At 40.5% G+C, this 23,024-nt stretch overlaps 1 protein-coding gene across 1 annotated transcript in view; it reads right to left on the bottom strand.

Moving 5' to 3' along the window:
• The window catches only part of KCNQ5 (potassium voltage-gated channel subfamily Q member 5), a 179,524-nt gene that overhangs the window by 51,326 nt on the left and 105,174 nt on the right, over positions 1-23,024 (bottom strand). Inside the window, exons 8-9 of the mRNA XM_023754310.1 lie at positions 21,225-21,319; positions 8,346-8,566 (exon numbers count right to left, since the gene is read on the bottom strand). Of these exons, the coding sequence (XP_023610078.1) occupies positions 8,346-8,566; positions 21,225-21,319 (316 nt within the window). The remainder of the gene's footprint in view (positions 1-8,345; positions 8,567-21,224; positions 21,320-23,024) is intronic.

Raw genomic sequence — 23,024 nt, 5'->3', positions numbered from 1 at the left:
CTCATATCTTAAGTAGAAAGCTATTTTTCTCACCAATGGGAACAAAATATATTTTTTCTTATCACTGTAGGGTGACAAAAATTATTGGGGCAGAACCTAGAAAAATCTGGGCAGAAATACAAAGTACTTGGACTAGAATAGAAAGCCAGGGGAAACTCCAGTCCAATCAAAATAGAAATACATTTCTTGAGTAATTAAAAACTAGGAACAAACGTTTCACAAAAAAGTATTGGAAAAACAATCCTTACCAGAAATACAATAAACACTTAGTCACTTAGAGTCCATAACCAGAGATTGACAGGTCTCTTCTCTTCCCTCCAACCAATACCAATAATAAGAACCTTGGAACACAGAGCAGATCTTAGGGAGATAGGAACAGTATAGAACATACAGGAGAGGACTAGGGTATGTCTTTGAATGAAGAAATGACTGACTGAATGAGTGAGGAACCTGGATAACTAAAAGACAAAGAAACCTTTGGACCAGAATTCAGAAAATTCCTACAGGTAATGGTTTTCACCAATCCTATATCATAAAAGGGTAATATGCAAATTGACCCTAACAGCAGAACCACTGGGAATGACTGGTCACTATGACACACACTGACCACCAGGGGGCAGCTGCTCAATGCAGGAGCTGCCCCCTGGTGGTCAGTGCACTCCCACAGGGGGAGCTCTGCTCAGCCACAAGCCAGGCCAATGGCTGCCAGCACAGCGGTGGTGGCGGGAGCCTCTCCCGCCTTTTTAGCAGCGCTAAGGATGTCTGACTGCAGCTTAGGCCTGCTCCCCGCTGGCAAGTGGACATCCCCTGAGGACTCCCGGGCTGCCAGAGGGATGCCTAACTGCCAGCTTAGGCCCGATCCCTTGGGGAGCGTGCCTAAGCCAGCAGGTGGACATCCCCCGAGGGGTCCCAGACTGCGAGAGGGCACAGGCCAGGCTGAAAGCCCCCCCCCCCCCCAGTGCACAAATTTTTGTGCACCGGGCCTCTAGTTCCTTAATAAAGAACTGGAAGTGTGTTTCAGACACACTGAATAAGCTCTGCAGGCTTTTGCATAGAATGATGCTAGCCACAGAGTGTTAATTTCTAAAGTTTAGAGTCCAGTCATTCTTAAGAAATCCTTTAGTTCTACCATGAAAAAAAACCCTCAGGCTTTGTTATAGAGAGAGCTCACAGGAGTGGGCATGCTCCTCAGTCAGGGATCCCCTGACAAGGATGTGCACAATCAGGGTAAACTGAATCCCTAATCGAATGCTGCTTTAATAAGAATTATTTCTGTCATGGGGTTACCATACGACACAGCAACCCATCTCCTGGGTATCTACTTGAAAAATTTGGAAGCATTTATTTGCAAAGATATAGACACCCCTATGTTTATTGCAGCATCATTCATGGTGGCCAACACATGGAGACAACCAAAGTGTCCTTAGATGGATGACTGGAGTGAGAAGATGTGGTACATATACACAATGGAATACTACTCAGCCATAAGAAAAGATGAAATACATCCACTTGTGACAACATGGATAGATCTTGTGAATATCATTCTAAATGAAATAAGTCAGGTGGAAAAAGTCAAGAAACTTATATTTTGCTCATATGTGGGATAAAAAACTGAAAGCAACAAACAAGCTCTAGCCGGTTTGGCTCAGTGGATAGAGGGCCGGCCTGCGGACTCAAGGGTCCCAGGTTCGATTCTGGTCAAGGGCATGTACCTCGGTTGTGGGCACATCCCCAGTGGGGAGTGTGCAGGAGACAGCTGATCAATGTTTCTCTCTCATCGATGTTTCTAACTCTCTCTATCCCTCTTCCTTCCTCTCTGTAAAAAAAAAAAATCAATAAAGTATATTAAAACAAACAACAATTATAGATACAGACAACAGTATGGTGGTTATCAGGGGGGATAAGAGGGTTGTGTCAGGGGAGGTAGTAAAGGGTAAAGGAGGTAAAATATAGGGAGATTTGACTTTGAATGGTAAACACACAATGCAATATACAGATGAGGTATTATAGATTGTACACTTGAAACCTATATAATTTTATTAACTAATGCCACCCCAATACTGGTACATTTAATATTTAAAAAGTGGTGGATACGTTTAAAAAAAGTATTTCTGTCAACACAATGCAGAGTTCTTATCAGGTAATTTCCAAAAGTGCCAGGAAGCATCATATATTGTGGAACATGATAACTGAAGTCTAGCTTAAGCTGGGCCATCTACATGGAAAATCAGGAAAAAGTGCAGTATAGTGCTTGGCATTTTGGGCAAACACCAAAACAAAAATGTCAAGTGGGGAGACTTAGAAACACAGGAGGAAAGTAGAGGCCACTGGAAAATCAGTGTCAAAGAGGCCAGGAATGAGATGAAAGCCCATGTGGGTAAAGTAGTCAAGTATAAAATGTTCTTAGCTTGTGATTTATGCTGCTTGGAAGAAATTGTGCCATTGTTGGTAAAGGAGTCTGTTAGTTCAGGCTAATTATCAAAACCACTACACTAAACTGCTTCCTTTTTGCCACTATTCTGGTGGATCTTAGACTGATAATCTCAAACAAGAGCTTTAGGAGACCAGTGGACCCAGAAGACAGAAGTTAAGGAGGAGAGGAAAGGGATGGACTTACTATCTTCCAGAAGAGTTAAGGGTTCCAGGTGAACACCACACATCTGTACCCAGGGTCCTGCTAGTCTTTCTCATTAACATCTGGTGAGGATGTACCTCCCACAGAACCAGGGTGAGCCCTGAGAATTGCCCAGCAAAACTGATATGCTTCCCTTACATGGAAACAATGTTAAACATGTTAAAACATGCAGGTTTACATGTTTGTAGGACAGATGTTTTAAAAATACATGTGCAGGCAGCCGAAGAAAATGATGCATCACCTTCTCTGAAAACCTGCAGCATACTAATGGGACAGATTTTTAAAGCACTGCAGTGTGGGGCTACCTCAAACTACCTCCTTGTCCTTCTCTATAAAGATGATTGCACTCAGAGTGTAATTCCGAAAGGCATTTCCAGGTGCAGCAGGGTCCAGCCAGGATAGCCCTCCTTGGTAGCAGACTAGACACCGCAAATCTGGACTCTCCCCTAGCTCTCCTTTAGTTTCACTCTTGTGGATTTTGGCTACTTGGTTTTCCTTTTACTTGAGATTTGCCACTCTCCATTTCCTCGTCTGTTGTTGACAGGTGTCCAACTCTTGATACTACCTTTTGCATCTTGAAACAGGCCTCAGATGACCTCACCATTTGCCTCCTTCCCTGGGTAAACAGACACAGCCCAGCATGGCTGCTATTCTGAGTCTCTTCCCAGATACTCGATCAAAAACAGAGAAGGGTCATCTAAAGGTCATTTCCCCAATTTGCCTAATCTTCCAGCTCTGGCAGTCTTTGAAAGTGATGTAGTTCAGAGGTTTGGCAGCAGAGATTGGGAGAAAAATGGGATGGGATAGTGGCAAGGTCAAATGGTTATAGGGGAAGAGGATCTGACCAACTGAAGATGGAAGAGTGAAAGCAGGCGGGAGTACGCCTCAGGAAAAAAGAAGATATTGAAGATGCTTAAAGGGAAATTGATATGACATCTGGGAGCACATCTGAGACTGTGTCCTCCAGGAGGGCTATGAAAATAGACTGCGTGGGTGTGTATTGCGACTCCCTTACTTCAATCTGTTAGACTTTGGGCAAGTGACTTAGCTTCAAGTCTCAGGTTCCTCAACCATAAAATGGGGATGACTTTATAGAGGTGTTGAAAGGATTAAATTAAGTAATAGAAGTAAAGCATTTAGAACAATGCCCGCCACAGAGAAGGATCCAATAAGTGTTACTTTTATCATTTTTTCCTACCTAATTTCTTTTATTTTAAAAATAAAATTGTATGTTTAAATTGTACAACATGATGACTTGATATACATATATATAGTGAAATGAAATTATGGTATAATTATACAATGGAATAGTATTCATTCTTAAAAAGCAAAGACATCCTGCCATTTGCAACAACATGGATGAACCTAGAGGACACTGTGCTAAGTGAAATAAGCCAGACACAGAAAGAAAAAGCTACATGATCACATTTACCTGTGGAATCTAAAATAGTCATTTCCTACCTAATTAAAAAATTATATGAAGGGGCTTAACTACTATTGATTAACTAATGAAACATTCCTCTCTCGTATTATTGGATTTATAAACTGAAAATACTATTCACATCATATTGATCAAAATAAATTTGCTATGGCAATATCACACTAGTCCTTTATAGTTTAGTCCTTCCTTTTTGCCATTTGTGTTTTTATTTTTTAAATTGATTTGAGAGAGAGAGAGAGAAAGAGAGAGAGAGAGAGACAAGGATGTGAAAGAGAAACATCCAACCATTGCTTCCTATACACGCCCAGATCGGGGATAGAACCCACAACCTGGGTATGTGCCCTGACCTGGAATCAAACCTGCAACTTTTCAGTGTATAGGGCGATGCTCCAGCCAACTGAGCCACACAAGCCAGAACTTCTTTTTGCAAATTTGTAAATTTCTGGCTTCAACATCTATTATTTTCCACTTCTCTGGTACATATTGATATGGAATATTAGGAGACAATTGTAGCCCTTTTAAGTATAATACATAAATTTCATAGATATTTATAGCAAAGAAAAGCAGCATGGGATACTTAACCTTTTGTAAGAGCCATTAAATTATAAAAATAATACCATCTGCAGTAAAGGGTTTTATTTTTATTTTTTAAAATATATTTTTATTGATTTCAGAGAGGAAGGGAGAGGGCGAGAGAGATAGAAACATCAATGATGGGAGTGAATCATTGATGCCTCCTGCATGCCCCCTACTGGGGACTGAGCCTACAACCTGGGTATGCGCCCTTGACTGGAATCAAACCCAGGACCCCTCAGTCTGCAGGGCAATGCTCTATCCACTGAGCCAAACCGGTCAGGGCTGCAGTAAAGGGTTTTAGATTTCACAGGAATTATTAACATTTACAGATTAACTCTAAATTTCTTTTTTCCCTATTATAGTATCTTTCAGTTACAGGCCCATTATTTTCCAAATGTAACTTAGTTATTAACTTAAAGGTCAACCCGAATTTCCATAATTCTTGCTGCTATGCATCCACCCTGCCAGAGCTGTTAATGGGCAATGAAATGCCTACAATATGTAAAGGAAAGAGAGAAGTGGAAGAAGAGAACCCAAGAAGCAAGTGAGCATATAGATTTGAAATACAGGGTGGGGTAAATGAAAGTTTACAGTTGTGAGTATGTGAAACAGAGTTTATTCTTGGATTATTATTTATTAACTATTGTATTATTTTCTATCTGCACAACTGTCAACCTACTTTTTCCCCAACTTGTATTTGGGGGTTGGCAATAGTGTTATGTATTATTTTCTATGAGTAATAGGTGGATTTTAGAAATACTTAAAACCTGGACAGGCACCATAAATAAAAATGCATAATTCAGGAGTAAAGTGCACTTCAATGAAAGCTGCTTCAGGGTGTTTTTTTTTAAATAAAAAGAGAACTTCTGTTTCCCTAAGACCTAACTTAGAGTTAAGGCAGAGGTAAAGATTCTGGACTGTTGGATGCAATGAGGCGTCAGGAGTTATGATCTCTTCCAGGTGGGCAGCCAACAAAGCTACTTGACAGAACAGCAGCCAGGCCTCCTGTCACTTGGGGAACTCAGAACCAATCGAGCAGGACATCAACCAGAGAAAGCAATTCCTTTCTAACGAAACAGAACGGCACTTGTATGGGATGATGTAGAAAATGGATGGCAGAGACCGTTCCGATTTGTGATCCGGTAGAGAGTAGGACTTCTGTTTCTGTCTGTCTGAACTCTGAGACATCTTTGCAGTAACTGAAAGTACTGTGATGAATAGTGCCGACTCTTGGAGTCCATGAAAAATGCTTTTCCTCTGGCCAAACATACAAGTACAATTCATTTTTCATATTCAGAATTCAGGTTCTATAAATTTTATATTTAGATGTGCTCAGCTCACCCTAAGGACCTCATAGCACACAGTCGAATGTTTTTTGAAGCCCACATTCACAAAGGGTATGAACCCATTGGGGCTAATTTATTCTTCCAGCACAGCGTGAAGCCAGGGCGAGGCCTGAAGATGTAGGCACACCCCAGCTTGCCCTGGGATGCTGTGATGTGGTGAATTGGGGCTCTGTTATGGGCTGAATTGTATCCCATCAAAATTCATAGGTTGCATCCTAATCCCCAGTACCTCAGAATGCCAACCTATTTGGAGATAGGGTATTTAAAGAGATAATTAGGTTAAAATGAGGGCATTTGCATGATCCCTAATCCAATAGGACTGGTATCCACATAAAAGGAGAAAATCTGGACATAGAGGGAAGATAAAGTGAAGACACGGAGAAGGTGGCCATCTATAAGCCAAGGGGATTTCAGACTTGTAGCCTGCAGAAGGGGAAAAATACATTGCTTTTGTTTAAGCCATCTAGTCTGTGGTACTTTGTTATGGCAGCCGTAAAGCCTAATAGGGCAGCTCTATTTGTTCTAGGAACTGTTAAACCTCATTAGACAATCTGTGTCTACATTCAAGAACGCTGATCTTCCACTATTAGAGCTGGTGTTCCTTCCACTTGGGGGTGGGGGTGGGAATCAACGTAAGGAGAGGGGTTTGGTGGAAATACAGGTGAACAAAATGAAGAAATAAAATATAACTATGATTGCACCACTTAGAGGTAACTTCATATATTGCCAATCTTTCCAGACTTTACTATAAATACTTAAATTTACACACACACACACACACACACACACACACACACGAAAATGGAATCATTTACTTTTTGTGATCATCTTTCCATGCCAATAATTTTGAATTTATAGCATCACTTCTAATGTCTGATATCATTTCAGTGCATCAACTATATCCTAGAAGTGGAATTGGTGGGTGGGGTGCGTCCAAGCTTAGGCATATGTAAAGGCTTTTGATATACGTTGCCAAATTGCCTTCCAGAAATGAGACATTCATTTATATTCAGAAAGCCTATTTTGAGAGCAACATAAAGCCCTGTAACTGGTAACTCTTGACTCAGCTGTTCATGGGCTTTCAGCCAAATGCCTAGGGAGTTGAGTGTGGAAACCAGGGGACACTGAAAATCTGTGTTGCCAGGGCCTCAGCACATTCCCTGATGGAGGAGTGTCCGGGGCTGGTGGAGGGACATTTCCTACCTTAGCAAAGTGACAGGTGGCGGGAAGCTTGGTAGGATCAGCACCCTGCAGCTGGGATGGGAGCTGCAAGCCCCGCCAGGAGGGGCCACCTCCGGTCAGCTGCTAGGCTTCTCCTGGGAGGGCGTGGCATCCATGGGATTGTGGTGAACGAAGTGGGAAGAGGGACTCACGTTGTTCACTCTCGTCCCCAAGGATCTATGAATGGGCTGGGAGGGACCCATGGGCTGAGGTTTGAGGGATTTCACTGCAGGGAGCCTGAGGTCACTGAGATGATGACCCCCGGCTGTGAATTTTGTCCCTCGGGCTTTCGGGGCCTGGGAAAATACAGGTTATGCTAGGGAATGAGACCAGAAGGACTGATAGCCTTCGCAGTTTTCATGCATTAATGGAAGATGCCATTTGATTTTGGTTCCTTGCCCAGTATTAGAGATCCCAGGGGGCACACTTCAAAGGAAAGCCAAGCTAATCTTAAATGAAAAAAAAAATGTTTTCTTTCATAAACACGAAAATTATGTGGCACTCGATAAAATGTGCTGGCAAGTAAATGTCTGACATGTAGTGTGATAAATAAAATAGGTTAATTCCTCTTGGGAGAAGGACTTGAATGCCACTTATCATTAGATAGGAACTTTCAACGGGATCTTTCTAAGGAAGATAAGCGGTGGCCTCTGATTTAGTGGCGAACGGAGCACAGCAGACGGGAGAACAGCACCTTCACTGTTGCCTGGAAAGGGGCTGTTACCCTTCTCAGTGGGTGTCCAGACCGTCACAGAGTCTGCTTTGGAGGCTGGGCCTCTGCTCGTCAGACATAACCTACACATCAAACGGACAGTCACGTTGATCTTGGTACAGACCTCGTCTAATAAATGATAATGTGCTGTAGGTATGAGTGCAGGATTAACAACATTTTGTTGGATTTCTTTGAAACCGAGATTTAGCTGCCAAAGTTGCTTCCCAAAGTAAACGTAGGTTTCGTACATTTGCCCGAGGCAAGGACTAAATTTCCAATAAAACAAACGAGCGATTCTTTCCCGGAGGTTGTTTCCTTCTATCTCCAAGTGGGACCGAGGAGAATGAATTACTTCATAATCTCACTCACTGTAGCCTATCAGATTGAAAATGGTTATGGAAAAGCAGCGCTTACCGTCTACCATGGGTTTGGGCTGAGAACTTTTGAGGCGCAGCGAGGGCCGGAAGCGGGTTCGGTCGTTGAAGCTCCAGCTCTTCTGCACTTTGGTGGGGCTGCCCTCGGCTGTGATGTCGGTGCTCGGGGACCTCCTGTCACCTATCGAGGCTTGTCTGCTCTTAATACTCTGGCCTCTCGGGCTAGCCATGCGCACCCGCTCCTTAAAACTTAGCTTCTGACTGTGGACAACAGAGGCACGATTATTCCATTTCAAGCAGTTTCTTCCACGCCACTTGGGTAAATAATTTGATGAAATGGTATATGGTCATATACTTCAGTAAATAAAATGTTTTCAGCAAGAAGGAGCATAAAAATATATTTTCCTCCTATTGAAAATCTGAGTTTTGTTTAATCTGTTTGCATTCATTTGACATTAATCTCATGCTACAGGTATACACACCCTTTCTGGATTCATCATAGAAAGAGCTAAGATCAAGTGCAGTAGTTTGTATACAATTACACTGGAAATAGCCAAGAGCTGGTTTGGTCATCGCTTTTAAACAGATTTTAGTTTTAACCTCAACTTTTGAGATTAAAAAAAAAGTTACTTTTTTATTTGGGAGCATCTCTTTTTGTAATTTCTAAACATTTCTACAGGAAAACAGGGAGACAGTTACATATACATATATATCTACATTCTGCATGCATTTTATATTCCAGGCAAGATTACGATATCCATAAATTCATGCAATCTCATAGCAGTTGGTAGCACTGCATACGTAATATTAAACATACCAACACGACACCGCACTTCTTTTATGCTGACACTCATTCTTGTGAGATGAAACCACACAAGGTACAACAGCCCCAACATATAATGAATGTGATGACTGATGAACAGAATGAGACGTCATGTTCACTAACACAATTTCCTGCTCTTAAACAGGTTTATTGATTTGCTGTGGCAGCTACTGGTAAATTATATTTGTTCAGGTATTCAGTTCTTAGATGCCAGCTAGGATTGAACTGTTGTGGGTTGGTAAAGGAAACATTAACAACAATGATAAAATCCAAAGTACTGCCCGACCGGCATGGCTCAGAGGTTGAGTGTTGACCTATGAACCAGGAGGTCATGGTTCCATTCCTGGTCAGGGCATATGCCCGGGTTGCCAGTGGAGGGCGTGCAGAAGGCAGCCAATCCATGATTCTCTCTCATCATTGATGTTTCTGTCTCTCTCTCCATCTCCCTTCCTCCCTGAACTCAATACAATTATTTTTAAAAAAATCCAAGTGCATCTCCATGTTTTCCTGATTAAGAGATGTGGGGTGATGTGGTGGGAAGGGCAGACTGAAATCCAAGAGGCTTGGGTTCTGGAGTTTTCATCTCTCACATGGAGACAACAGTAACAACCCGGCTAAGGGATTCCTGTGGGAGTCAAATGAACTGCAAGAAGCTTTGTGTACCTATTTTGTTTGTGTTCTTGTTTCATTTAGAAACTGCTGTGTTATTTATTAGAAGGTGACCGTTATCAGGTAAGAGGTCCAGGACTTTCCCGGGCCTGCAGACATGAAGGGTGTTGGATTGGAGGGGAGTCATTGAAGCAGCTACACAGAGCTGCCGAGACCTGCAGCGTTTGTGGGGCGTGAAGCAGTGTTCTCATGGAAAGGGATTATCTGAGACGAAGTGGAGGCCTGGTCTTTTCCACTTACCGCAACGTCCACTGTCCCCAACTGCAGCATGCCAACAGCAAATGTGTTTAGTGGATATGTGTTTTGCAGCTATCAAGAAACAGTAACATTTATTTTTCCATGCCTAGTTGCTTAACAAATGATATTCTAAAAAGACACCACGTTTTATGTGTGTTTACATGAAAACAAATAAAATAATGAACTATGGTGATCAGAAAGTCCTGGGAACAATAACAATTGACCATGCAACTGACAGCTCCCCTCAGAAACGCAGACGTAGCTAAATCCAGCACAACTAGCTGAAGGCACATGCAAAGAACAGGCTGGGCAGTTTTGTGATGGGGTCAGGTGGGTTCAAGAGTTCTTTAAAACAATCCCATCAGTCATCGGCTTTTTCTGTACTTGATAAGTGTGTGATTAAATGGTAGATTACATTAAATAACAGCAACAATAACATCATAAAACTGCATCTTTTTATTCTCAGGCTAGGTTCTACATGTCCTCTACAGCCTTCAAATTATTTCAACAAATCCTTCAAGGGATAGTGCCCAAAATGACTAACTACTCTTCTCAAGCTTTTTAAATTTTTTTTTGGTAAAAATTTCAAATCTCTTTTCAGTGTTAGCACACCTGTTCCATCATTGAAATTTATGATGATCTGGTTCAGGAACATATGCTTACCTCTGCACCTTGATTTAGATTAATGAGTGGCTTAAGTGGACATGGCTATCATTACAAGTGTTCTCACTATACTTGATCTAATCGATTACCTTTTCTGGAACAAACTGATCCTAATTACTACAGAAGGTTGCGTTTTAGTTAATATAAAATTATTTTTTCAAACTTTCAAGATATATCTCTTTCCTAGGTCAGTTAAATGAACAGGAAACTGATAAATATATCACAAAAACATTTGATATAGAATCTAATTTTTCCTTAAAAAATATCTCAATTACTAAAAAAAGTAACAAATACCCCAAATAAGTATCAAATCCACTGTGGCTCATTTACAATAGCAAAATATTTAAAAACAATTGTTTCCATGAAAATATTTTAAAAATTGCTCCTTTGAAGTATTTTGATATTATCTCTAAGAATAAATGGAAGGTGAAAATATTATTCTCTGAATCTTAATAGCATTTAAAACACTTAAAGTTGATATAAATGAGTTCTAGGTACCGTTTTGCCTTCTGTCCTTCTAAATTACATGAATATTTGCCCATGTCTACTATTTAAAAAAATTCTCAAGAACTCTTTTAAAGTGAACTCAATATATTAGAAACATATTAAACACACTAAATGAGAAAAAAATGCAATATTTTCACTCTCTCTTTTGACATAATTCTATGAAAGTTACGAATAAGATCCTAATTCAGAACTTTTAAACCAGGCAACATTTGTTTTATTAGTTTTCCTACTTCATTTCCTCTTTGGAAATCAACAGAGCATCTTGATTAGATGGCTATTAAACAGATTAGGTAGCCATTATTGAAAACACACATTGATGAAAAAATATAGGTTCTTCCCTGGCCCATTGAAGTTTTCATTATTTCCATGTTGTGTGTGTGTGTGTGTGTGTGTGTGTGTGTGTGTGTGTGTGTTGATCAATAAACATGACTTTATATAAAGGAAGATTTATGTAACACTGTTTTTTTGGAAGAATGCCAAGGATTATCCCCAGGGCAACAACAAAGAGGTCACTCTTTGGAGAAAGTAACCAAAGGGTCGCTGTGGCCATTGACTGCAGGATCTGTGTATGCAGTCTCACATTCCCAGCTGAAGACTATACCCAGGGGAGCCTGTACAACTGCTCTGCAAGGGAATTCTTCCCTCTCTAGGAACCAGATGTACAATTTACTCAAACGGCCTAGCATGCAGTCTACTAGTGGGTATTTCCTGCCAGAGAATGGTGTGGCATCACTGTAAACCCACAGTAATCCTCTTGGACTTAGAATGCTGTAGTTATTGTTATATTTAATTAGGGTTTTAGCCCTTCATAAGATAAGCATTCTACAAATGCTCGCCTCAGGCACAATATGGCAAGTGAGCCACAACAATCCAGTGCGTGCAGCAGCTCAGCAGTTGTTCCACCACAAGGAGGCGCCAAGGGGATGACTGCCAGTACTGTGCGGGACCCTGCCAATAGGACAAATGTGTCCCAAGAGTAGAGAGTATCAAAGCAGGCAACAGGCAAAAAGGAAAATTACAAGCGGGTTGAAAACCCCAGTCGAGAAGTCCTTAGAAAGAGTGAGTCTCAGAACAGGGCTCAATAGGATGGCGCTGTAACCTGGTCATGCACCTGAGGTTAGCTGGCATTCTCAAGTCTCATGTCAATAGCTGGGATGCTGGGTACCTCTGCTTCCGTGTGGTGTACATTCTGAAGAGCTTCTGCTTATTACTACAGAACTGACTAGGAGTGAGGGAAATAGAGTAGCACATTATTAAGCATTTTACCACCAGGAACGTGCTGAGGGATTTTATTTTCCATTTTGAAAAATAAAGTCATGTGTTTATATTGCTTTTTCAGATATAATAATACAGCGTATTTAAGCAGTAAGTACTATGCAGTTTAATTGTGCTACTCAAAATATATCTAGTGCTCTTAATGGTTAGAATGAAATAATTAGATTTGATAGAGGCATTAGAAATGATGATAATGTCTGTGTTAGCATCTGATACATATGAAAATAAGAATATAAATATTTTAGAATACAGCAACCCTTATAATTAATAGCAGTGCAACATAGTATAAATAATTGAGGAACAAGATATTTTAGAACTATAAAAAATATTTATAGGAAGTTGGTAACATTAATTGCTTTGAAATAAAAAAAAATAAGTTCTGGATTTGTATGAAACACCTGCAGTTATAGTTAATACAGGTAACCAAGTGTCAGGTAGAATACCTGTTCAAAACAACAGAAGAAAGGATTCTAGGTTGCTAGTTTGTTAGAAAAAAGTTTTTTTATTTTAAGTCTTATGTGTTTTTTTCCCCTCTATAAATAAATGTGAACAGAAGAGACCACTTTGAAAAAAAATTTGAAACAATCTAAAATTTTGCCAATAAGGGCACAAGTTGACTATCCTGGGAAAAAAGCCTAGTCTTACTGCATTTAACAACACATGCAGATCATTCATTGCAGACAGAAGAAAGGAGGTGTAAATAATGGAAAATAAATGCAGAAGAAATATAACATAGTTTTTGCATCAGTGTTCTAGTGTTCTTTCCTAAGAGCCACACATTTCCTCCATGCCTAATAAAGCCAGCCATGGAGGAGCCATTTGGACAAGGCACTCAGTGGATTGCAACACAGTCTTGTAATGTAATAAAATAATACCATTTATGCTTTAACTTTTAAGACGATGCATCTTTATAACAGTCTCACAACTACCTGTTATAGCAACTCTAGGTAGTCTACTAAGAAGTCTGTCAGAGTTCTGTTAATTCCTTAGAAACTGCGAGCAAGGCAGCTGAACTCTGAAGCACATATTCAACAATGATTGAGAAGGAGACAGGGTAAACAGAGGCACACAGCTTTATAGATGATCCCTGAACCTCCGATGGTATGATTTATTCTTGTAGCAATAAAAACTTAACAGGTAGGAAGAAGTAAAAGCCTGCTTGTACCAGCGTGATGGCTAATTCACCAACTACTTGATGGCTAACTGACCTTGTCAAGGAGGGAGGGATGAGGACATAAAACCTCAAGGTGAGAATAATGGCTTAATCTGGCTCGATGGGTTTGCAGGCCAATCTATTCTCTGAAAGTGATAATTTATACCAGTGGTTCTCAACCTGAGGGTCGCGATCCCTTTGGCGGTCGAACGACCCTTTCACAGGGCTCGCCTAAGACCATCCTGCATATCAGATATTTACATTACGATTCATAACAGTAGCAACATTACAGTTATGAAGTAGCAACGAAAATAATTTTATGGTTGGGTCACAACATGAGGAACTGTATTTAAAGGGCCAGAAGGTTGAGAACCACTGATTTATACCCAAACAAAGAAAAACTGCCCAGTTTAAAAAGTGAATTGGAAGAATTACTTAATGGAATGATTAATCAGAATAAAATTAATAAGCACATTCACTACCACATATGAGATTAGAACTCTTTTAGTGGGAAGACAGAGGAAAACAAATAAATAATTAACTAACGTTAAAGAAGTTGTATTTATGGTCTCAGTAGAGGAAGAACAGAGCAGGCTCAGTTGAGACTAACAGTAATTCGTACTTGACCCTCTACCAAAGAGTCAAAGAAATATTATTTTCACTGTTGTTCAGTTGAGCTCTTCTTGAGACTGATAGTATTTTTAAAGAAAATTTTGGATCTGCCACAAACAATGCTAAGCCATGTCAGAACTGGATGTCTTTCTTAGTGGCCTCAGTCATTGTAGATGAATTTTTTTGAACATGCCCTGACCTCAATGTGGAAAGACAAAATATCTTTAACAAGAATAGTCCAGAGCAGGGAACCTAGTTCACTGAGTATGATCCTTAATCCATTCTGCAGAGAGGAAATCTCTCTGTGTATAGAACAGCCCTGTCTACAATGTGGCCTTCTCCTCTGGAGGGAGTGAGTGCCAGGCACCAGGAGAGGGCTACTGCCTGCTGTATTGAACTCATCTACACTTGGGTTACTCCCAGTTCTTAACACAATGAAACACCAGGAGGAAGGATTTAGGGGATCACAGGCTCTGAGATACCTGGCGAGTTGGCTAAAGGGTATTTATTTTGCTTATCTGAATCACCATCAATAACCCAATAGCCCCAATCTGTCAAGTGCTCTCCATGTGGGCTGTATTCATCATTCCAATTAAAACTGGGCCAAGCATTAATCAACAATATTCTGGACCCAGATCTGCTTTCTGCTGAGGGAGAATTCTCATTATAAATGCATTTTCCTTTGTGCATATTTTGGTTGAGAAAGGACCAATTTGTTATTTCCTAAGATGGTACTGTTGCCATTGTTATTACAATAGTCTTTCTACATTTATTATGCAATGTTATAAATTTCATTGCCAAGGTGAAAGCTAAGGTGATAGCAAAACGGGAGCTTCAGCTTCTTCCCTTCAGATTATTGAAATGTTTTTCATTTATTCTCTCTTTATGTTTCTCCTTCCCCCCCATTTTTGTTGCTGTTTTCTCTTTTTGCATAAACTACTTGAGATCAGAGTCATTTTATTACACTATCCAAGAATTACTGACCAAGCACATTCTCTGTCAGAGCTTTACACAGGGTGATGTGATATATGTTTGGCAGATAGAATACCTAAGTGTCTGAACAGTAAGTAAGGCATGCATGCTAAATAGTAACACGCGCATGGCGTGTCTCAAGGTGGTTTTGCCAAATGTCCAATGACCACAGAGAAGCAAGAACTCCCTGTGTGTGATTTTCTAAGTCAATAACTTAGCTCAGTTGTTCTGTATATATTCAGATCCTCAAGTGAGTTACCCTTGATAATCTCAGACACGAGTATGCAGAAAAATTTTAATGTTTCAGGTACATATGAGCATCATGAAGTTGAAAAAACTTGGTTGGTAGATTTTTGACAGCTGACTACGAAGTTCATTTTGACTGAGGGGCTGAAGCTCAATAGTTACTTAAAACACACACACAATTCTGAGTAATTTAATGGAATGAGTGTGCTGGGACTTTCATATAAATGTGTTTCTCCAGGCTAGTGTGCCATCACAATGAGGATGTTCGATAGTTACCTTTTAACCCTGTGTCTGCTTTCTGCCTTGCTAACATTTGGAACAAGAGCAATATTATCGTGTGAGCCCAAGGTGACCCCTCACTTAGGACTGCCACAGAGGATGCAAACTCCCCCTTTAGGTGCCAACAGCTCTGTTTTGGAGGATGAAACCAAGACAGGTGACCTTACTCTCAGGTGGCTATCAGGTTTGTGCCAAAGATGGTATCTGACCTTAGCATTTGGAGACAAATCACTCTTTGAGATAATTTGTAAATGGCTAACTCCTGAGACAAGGAAAGCTTTTAAAATACCACCAAAGATACTAAACAGCTTACAATGTTTAATTCTGTGTAACTTTTTTCAAGTAAATTTGTCACAACACAAGGATGGTGGAGTCTGCTCTAACTCTACTCCTACCAAATAAGAGAAGGGTCTTTAGTGGCCTCCCCTGTGTAGGCGTACCTGCCACATCTATTGCCATCATAAATGAACCCATTTGTGATTTGATTTGTGAATCTCATTGATGTAATGCAGAAATGGGTGACCCAGAACCTCATCACCCCAAGTGAACTTTCAACACTAGTTTCAGTGCTGTATACAGTTCAGTAAGTATATTACGATTAATGCCGCTCGAATAATGAAGCTAAAGGAACAATTCCTGGACCCGCACTGACCCCCACCTGGGGGCTAACTCTGGGCAGGAGATGCCTTTGTGGCCTCATTACTGAAGCAAGTGGCAATAACGGAAAAAAAGACTTGTGTCCCTTCTTCCCTCCCAGGGACCTGAGATTCTCCTGCTGCTCCTGCCTCTGCTACATCTCACGCCATCACCTGGCTCTGTCCTCCGGGGCTTTGCTCCCAGACCCAGATCCTCGGGGTCCTTGCTGGTACTCACTAATACCAATTAAAATGATGCCTTCACGTCCTATTCCCTCTAGGTCTAAATCTCTGCTGTTTGATGAAGCATTCCCTTCTAAGGCATAAAAGAATGATCCTAAATTATTTGGTTAAGTTTCTGGGAGGGTTATCTTCTTTTTAAAGGATGGGAGTGGGGGCTCTTCTTTTGAATCAGGTCACCCAAGTAAACCTCAGCACTCAGTGAGCAGGAGATGCTGCACAGAGACCGTTCTCGCCTCCTGTACACAGTGTTTCTTTTGCCAAAAAATAAAAACCCCCACAAAACAACCAACCAAGCCCAATGTCTCACTCTAAAAGAAGGACCCTGATGAAGGGAGTGTATCTTATACTGCTTCTTGGGGTTTAAATACTTGGGTGAGACTTCTGTCTGGGAAAATGGTAGCAAGGAATAACCAAAGACTATAATGATTATTTCCCCCTGAATGTTGCACGCTCTGCAGATTGTGAAAAGCAGTGAGTGGGTTAGGGAAAGGCACTTATGCTCCCAAGGGGAGGGGGGAATCAATAACACAGCAACCTCTGCAGGCAATCCTGGGAAAGGCCATTTTTAATCACTTTGTATTTGTGGATCGATTTTACTCACATGAGACACATTTAAAACATCTGTTAGGCACAGATTTATAAACAAACATGTAGCAGAAAAGATCACAAACCTGCTTGATGCTTCCCCTTGTTCTTTCCTTCAGGTGCGTGCGGACAGAAGAGAAATGATGATAAACTGGTGAATACATTTACAGCACTTGATAATGGCCCAATTGGGGGTTGGGGGACATAAGTACCTTAAGTAATTCATTTCAAGCAAGATCCACGGAAGCCATTTTAAAAATAATAAATGTATCTTTTTAACATATATTCTTTGTGGCACAGACCAGAGATAGCATAGCATCTACTTAGCAAAAACAATACTGCCTACATGTAATGAAAAACTATGGACACTTCCACAGCCAGAGTTATCCATGGCTAAAGAAAAGCGGTTCTTATCTGACCAGCTTTAGCAGAGACTCTTAGAACAGTGCAGGTCACACTGTAGCTGTAGTCCCTGAGCTTTAGACAGACATTTGGGTTCTTAATCTGGATTCACGAATGTGTGGCTTATGTACCTCAGTCTCTTGTTGAGGCAGATGCTGTTTTCCTATTGTATAAAGTATGAATTCCCTTGGAGCCTAGTAGGCACATAGGAATCTGTTAGAACTCTTCCAGCCTAGTGTTGGGTGGTGTTCTTAATTACCGAATTTAGCAAACCCAGTTCTATACAACATGGTGCAAATGACCCATTGTCCTTGGGTGGACACCTCACTTTCCTGTGGGTCTTGATTTTCTTATGAATAAATTGAAGGCATTGGATGAGATAATATCTAAATTCTGACTTCTTAAGATACCACTGGGCATCCGTGCACTTGATAATTCCCTATAGCTTCATAAAATATGCGACTCATTCCCTAAAATAACACGTTTACCAATGTTTCGCCCTTTGCATAGCCTTCATTCCCTTCAAGAAGAAAATCAAGAAAAAAATGTTCCCTTTATGAATCCTTTTGTTATTAAAACAAAAATTTAAAGTAGCAATTGTGGAAACCTTAAAGGAAATGTAAGAGACAAGCCAGACCAGAGAGGAGAGTAAGAAATTGCTGGTGCGTCCTTGGCAGGTTTGAGTGGGTGTGGCATGCCCCTCACCCCGCCCCTCTCTCCCCAACACAGTTCTCACTCCTCTCTCCTATATTACTCTTAGAAGAGGTGGTGGAGTCAATGCATCCCATTGTATCTCTAAACTGTGGGGAACAAGAGCATGGTTGGTTTTTTAATGATGATGAAGAAGATGATGATAATGCTATTGGTAATATGATCACTTTGCTGACCACCTATTTAAAACTGCAGCCCCTAATGCTTCTTAAATTCCTTCCCTATTCTACTTTTCTCTTTAGCACTCACCACCCTCTGATCTAGTAAATATTTTACTTATTTATTTTTATTGTCTCTTCCCAGCAACCCTTGAATATACTATATTCCCCAAGGTCCGAGATTCTAACCGGTTTGTTTTTGTTTTTCTCTTTCACTGCTGAATTTCTAGTGCCTGGAACAGTGCCTTGCACATAATAGGTACTCAATGAATCCTTGTTGAATGAATGCATGCATGAATGAATGATCTCTCCCTTGGGAAGTTTTTAAGCCCTAAATGTTATGGGGAAATACATTATGTAAAGAGAAAGAAGTTTTGGTTTGTTCCTTACTACATATCACTTTGTGCTCATAAGACACTTGGTTTTATAAATGTAAAAATATCTCTCAAAGTCACTGTAAATTATTTACCTCACAAACCCACACACTTGATTAAAGCAGGTTTGCTTTCTAAAACAGAGATTCTGAACTTGGCTTCAGGGAGTTTATGACTACATTAAAATTGTAGGCAAAGCTTTAATTTTTTATGCAGTAAACATGTTTCTTGGGAAAGAGTCCATAATTACCATCCCATTCTCAGCAATTTAACAAAGAAAACTGACAACAACAAAGATTAAGAACCACTACAGTTTAGAACAACGAAGCACGGCTGGTGGGAGAGATGTTAGCACACCCAGGATCCCATGAACTTGGCCAGTGACTGCGGTGTCATTCTGGACAAATCCCTGTTATTCAGTAAATGGGGCTGAGTCTCCGGGGTGAGTGAGGGAGTGCAGGGAAGGGGAGTGAGAGGTGGTTGATAGTCACAGTGGAACAGGATAAATGCAGGTGTTCGCATAAATTCTCCTCTACCCTGTCCCCACTTAAAACAGGAAAAATATCAAAGGAGAAGAAGAAATTATATGAGTAAAATAAGTTTATGCATTGGAAGAGTCTGACTCATTATTAAAGTTTTTCCAGGCTTCAGAATGAGTTTTCTTCCAAAAACTGTGGAAGGGGAAAGCCAATCAATCACATGTGGTGACAGACCACTCTCTTCGGTCACCTGAGAACCGTCTTTTGGTTTCTCTGCAGGCCTTCCTCTTATGCATTTATGAAGAAAAGATATACAATTTTTACGTAATTCCCAGTTTTGATTCATACCCCCAAGGAATAGACAGCACAAGAGTTATATTCCTTTTTTCTTCCCTACTACAACTTTGAAAGAGTCCAATACTCAATAAAGGGCATTTAACTACATTTTAAGATCTAAATGAAGAGGAGTCTCATCCACACATTCACTCAACGGCATCCATGCTTCTGTCCTTGCTAAGGTGCCATCCCTTTTAAAATCCTGGCGTTCCATGACTATCTCTGTCACAGGTGCTGGCAGAGTTCTGATACCAACTTTAGGAGACGTGCCCCACGAGAGCTCGGAAGTTATCCTGCCCAGCTCTTGCCCTTCACTTTGTGGACGGGAACACTGAAGCCCAGGGCAGGACAGGGAAGCCATACAGCAGACCCCGCCAGTTACTGATGGATCTGCCGCCCTCCACAGCGTGTATTCTGCTGCATCACAAATGTCCTTTTGAGACTCCAATTCCAGGGAACACCCCATGAAGGCTTCCTCAGCCCATTTCTCTCTCACATCAGTAAGAAAGAAGTTTCCGAGTCATAGTAGTTAGATGCCTTGAATCCTATGAAGCCACTAGGGTGAAGGTTTCGCTGGATTATGAAGGGAAATGGCTGATGCTCTAAAATCCTAGCTCAGGTAAGCAATTTGATAATGTTTGAACAATCTGAGGAACTGACCGCTGTCACCAAGCTGGGTGACTCACAGAAAGCCTTTCCCTTGACTTACGTACTTTGGTTATTTCAATGAAGAGTTCTTTAATTAGATGGTGATTATGCTTTAATATGTGCTCTGCCAGTGGAACTGGAGTCCAGGATTCCAGGACTAAAGATTGTTTTTGAAAATTAAACTTCACTGTGGTAACCATCAGGACTGTTCATAACTTTTCTGGTTCTCCTCTCTTTCCCGGCACGTGGTAGGACTGCACTCCCTGTCCTCTTGGAGTTTTGCGTTGGCCAATGAAATATGAATGTAAGTAATATTAATTTTGAATGCTAATTCCAAATTTTAATTTGTTTGGTCCCATTGCTTCACTGTAAACTGTAATCCTATTAGGATTCCAACTCTTCTCTTATTTTGCTATTAATGTTAGTTTGATCTGCAGGTAAAAGCTGGAGAGCCAAGGGGATCTAAATGAGAGAGGAACTTCAATGTGCAAAGATATATTGCTTTCAAAGCACTCCCTGTTTGGGGTCAGGTGATGGATGGAGTTTAAACAACCATTATTTTTCAAAAATAGTGGTGCTTACCTTTAGAATTCTGGTGGGTTTTATGAAATGAGATATTAGAAAATAGTATCATGAAATAGTAGAAATAAATCTCTATAAAGTTTAAATTCTTTTAATCTTTAAACCCCATCAATGGATGGTGAGGAATGATACTGGGTCAATTGAGTTTTGTGCCTGAGTTGCTACTAAAAAGGTTTGAAAGAGAAGCAGAGAATAAGACAAGATCCAAATTGACACTGTGTGTGCGTGTGTGTGTGTGTGTGTGTGTGTGTGTGTGTGTGTATGTGTATGGTTTGTTTTGCAAATTTGAAGAGACTCGACTACAGCACCAGCTGTCACACTGATACCTACTTGGTGGGGCTGCAGGTGTGCAGGGCCTTCAAATGCGGCTTCCAGGTTGCAATGGAAACAGATTTTTCATCAGCTGCATAACTACGCCAAACACACTGCATGCAATATACGTGGGGACATAAAAAAGAAAAAGAAAAGAGAGAAGAAGATAGAATGAAATAAAGGGCTATTATTAACTTAATACACATGAAGAATTTTTAGCCCTGAAAAATACCCAAAGTGGTGACGACTTGTTTGGCATTGTCAGCTGGCTATTAAACATATTATGCCACATAAGTAGAATTGCTTTTCAAAACAACTCACACCAAAGAACAAACATACTAAGAAGTCTAACATGAAGTAATTTTTGAATCAGTTAGGGAAAACTATGACATTATCTGAGGTAATCTACCCAAGCGTGAACATGCATTGCAGGACCCAACTGCACATCTTTAGTCACTACTTGATAAGATGGAGGCAAACGACTACTAGAAACTCACAATGCAACTAGTAAACTGGGTAGTAAATTAATGATCACCAGAGTATGTTAATGATTTAGTGAAATTTCATGAAGTTGAACTGTGCAACACTTATAATGCTACAAATGAAGACAGCGCTAAACAAGATAGAGGAAAATGTATTCTCTAGGAATATAACTGGAAGGCACTTAAGGATTTAATGTCATGGTCTAAGAATACGTTTGCAGCTCCTTGATATAAACATAACTCTGTCTACTTCATATAATTCAGGGGTGGGGAACCTTTTTTCTGCCAAGGGCCATTTGGATATCTATACCATCGTTCGCAGGCCATACAAAATTATCACCTTAAAAGTTAGCCTGCTATATTTGAGGAAACATTTAATTAACTCACCCCTAATGCCTTGGCAGGCCAGATCAAATGATTTTGTGGGCTTCATATGGCCTGTGGGCTGGATGTTCCCCATCCTGATATAATTATACCTGACATATATAATATGAAGTATTTCCATGTAAAATCCTCACCGAGTATGAATTAAGACCCCCATTTTACAGATAAGAAAATAAAGGCTCAGATAAAATAAGATGTTTACACAAGGTTGGTAGGGTTGACATTATCTCCAGTGACTGGCTCCTGCTTTTAGAATCCCTCACTGTCCTTTGCTGACTGCTTGATGATTGTTGGAAAAGCTTCCCTTTGAAACTGTCCATTGCCTGAACTTACTGTTCATATAGATTTTGGCAAATTTCTTCCTTTGTAATAAATCTGAAAATGTTTCTAATGACCAAGTGTTGACTCAAAAATCCTGAGAGAAAATTTTTTCATTATAATTCATAAATAAAAGCATTCTATTTTATGTAGCAAACTAGAGGTCTGGTGCACGAAATTCTTGCATTTGGGGGGGGGTGTCCCTCAGCCCAGCCTGCACCCTCTCCAATCTGGGATCCCTCTCGTAATCTGAAAGCATTGGCTCCTAACCACTTGCCTGCCTGCCAGCCTGATCGCCCCCTACCTGCTCCCCTGCCAGCTTGATCACCCCCTAACTGCTCCCTGCCAGCCTGCTTGACCCCTACCTGCCCTCCCCTGCCAGCCTGATCGCCCCTAACCGCCACTGTGGCTTTGTCCAGAAGGATGTCTGGTCTAATTAGCATATTACTCTTTTATTAGTATAGATTTGTTTAAACAAGTCATATTCCTACTATATAACCACCATTCATGATTGTGAAACCTACAATGAAGAAAACAGTTATCTAATAATATTCCTTTTCCTGAGTATCATTAAAGCAATGTGTGCAGAATAAAAAGTTAAAAATCAACACAACTACTTGGAAAGTTGTCTGGC

The sequence above is a fragment of the Myotis lucifugus genome, unplaced genomic scaffold (assembly GCF_000147115.1).
Source record: "Myotis lucifugus unplaced genomic scaffold, Myoluc2.0 scaffold_59, whole genome shotgun sequence".
Classification (NCBI taxonomy): domain Eukaryota; kingdom Metazoa; phylum Chordata; class Mammalia; order Chiroptera; family Vespertilionidae; genus Myotis; species Myotis lucifugus.
The sequence above is the reverse complement of the archived record's forward strand: the minus strand, read 5'-3'. Positions and strand labels throughout refer to the sequence as shown.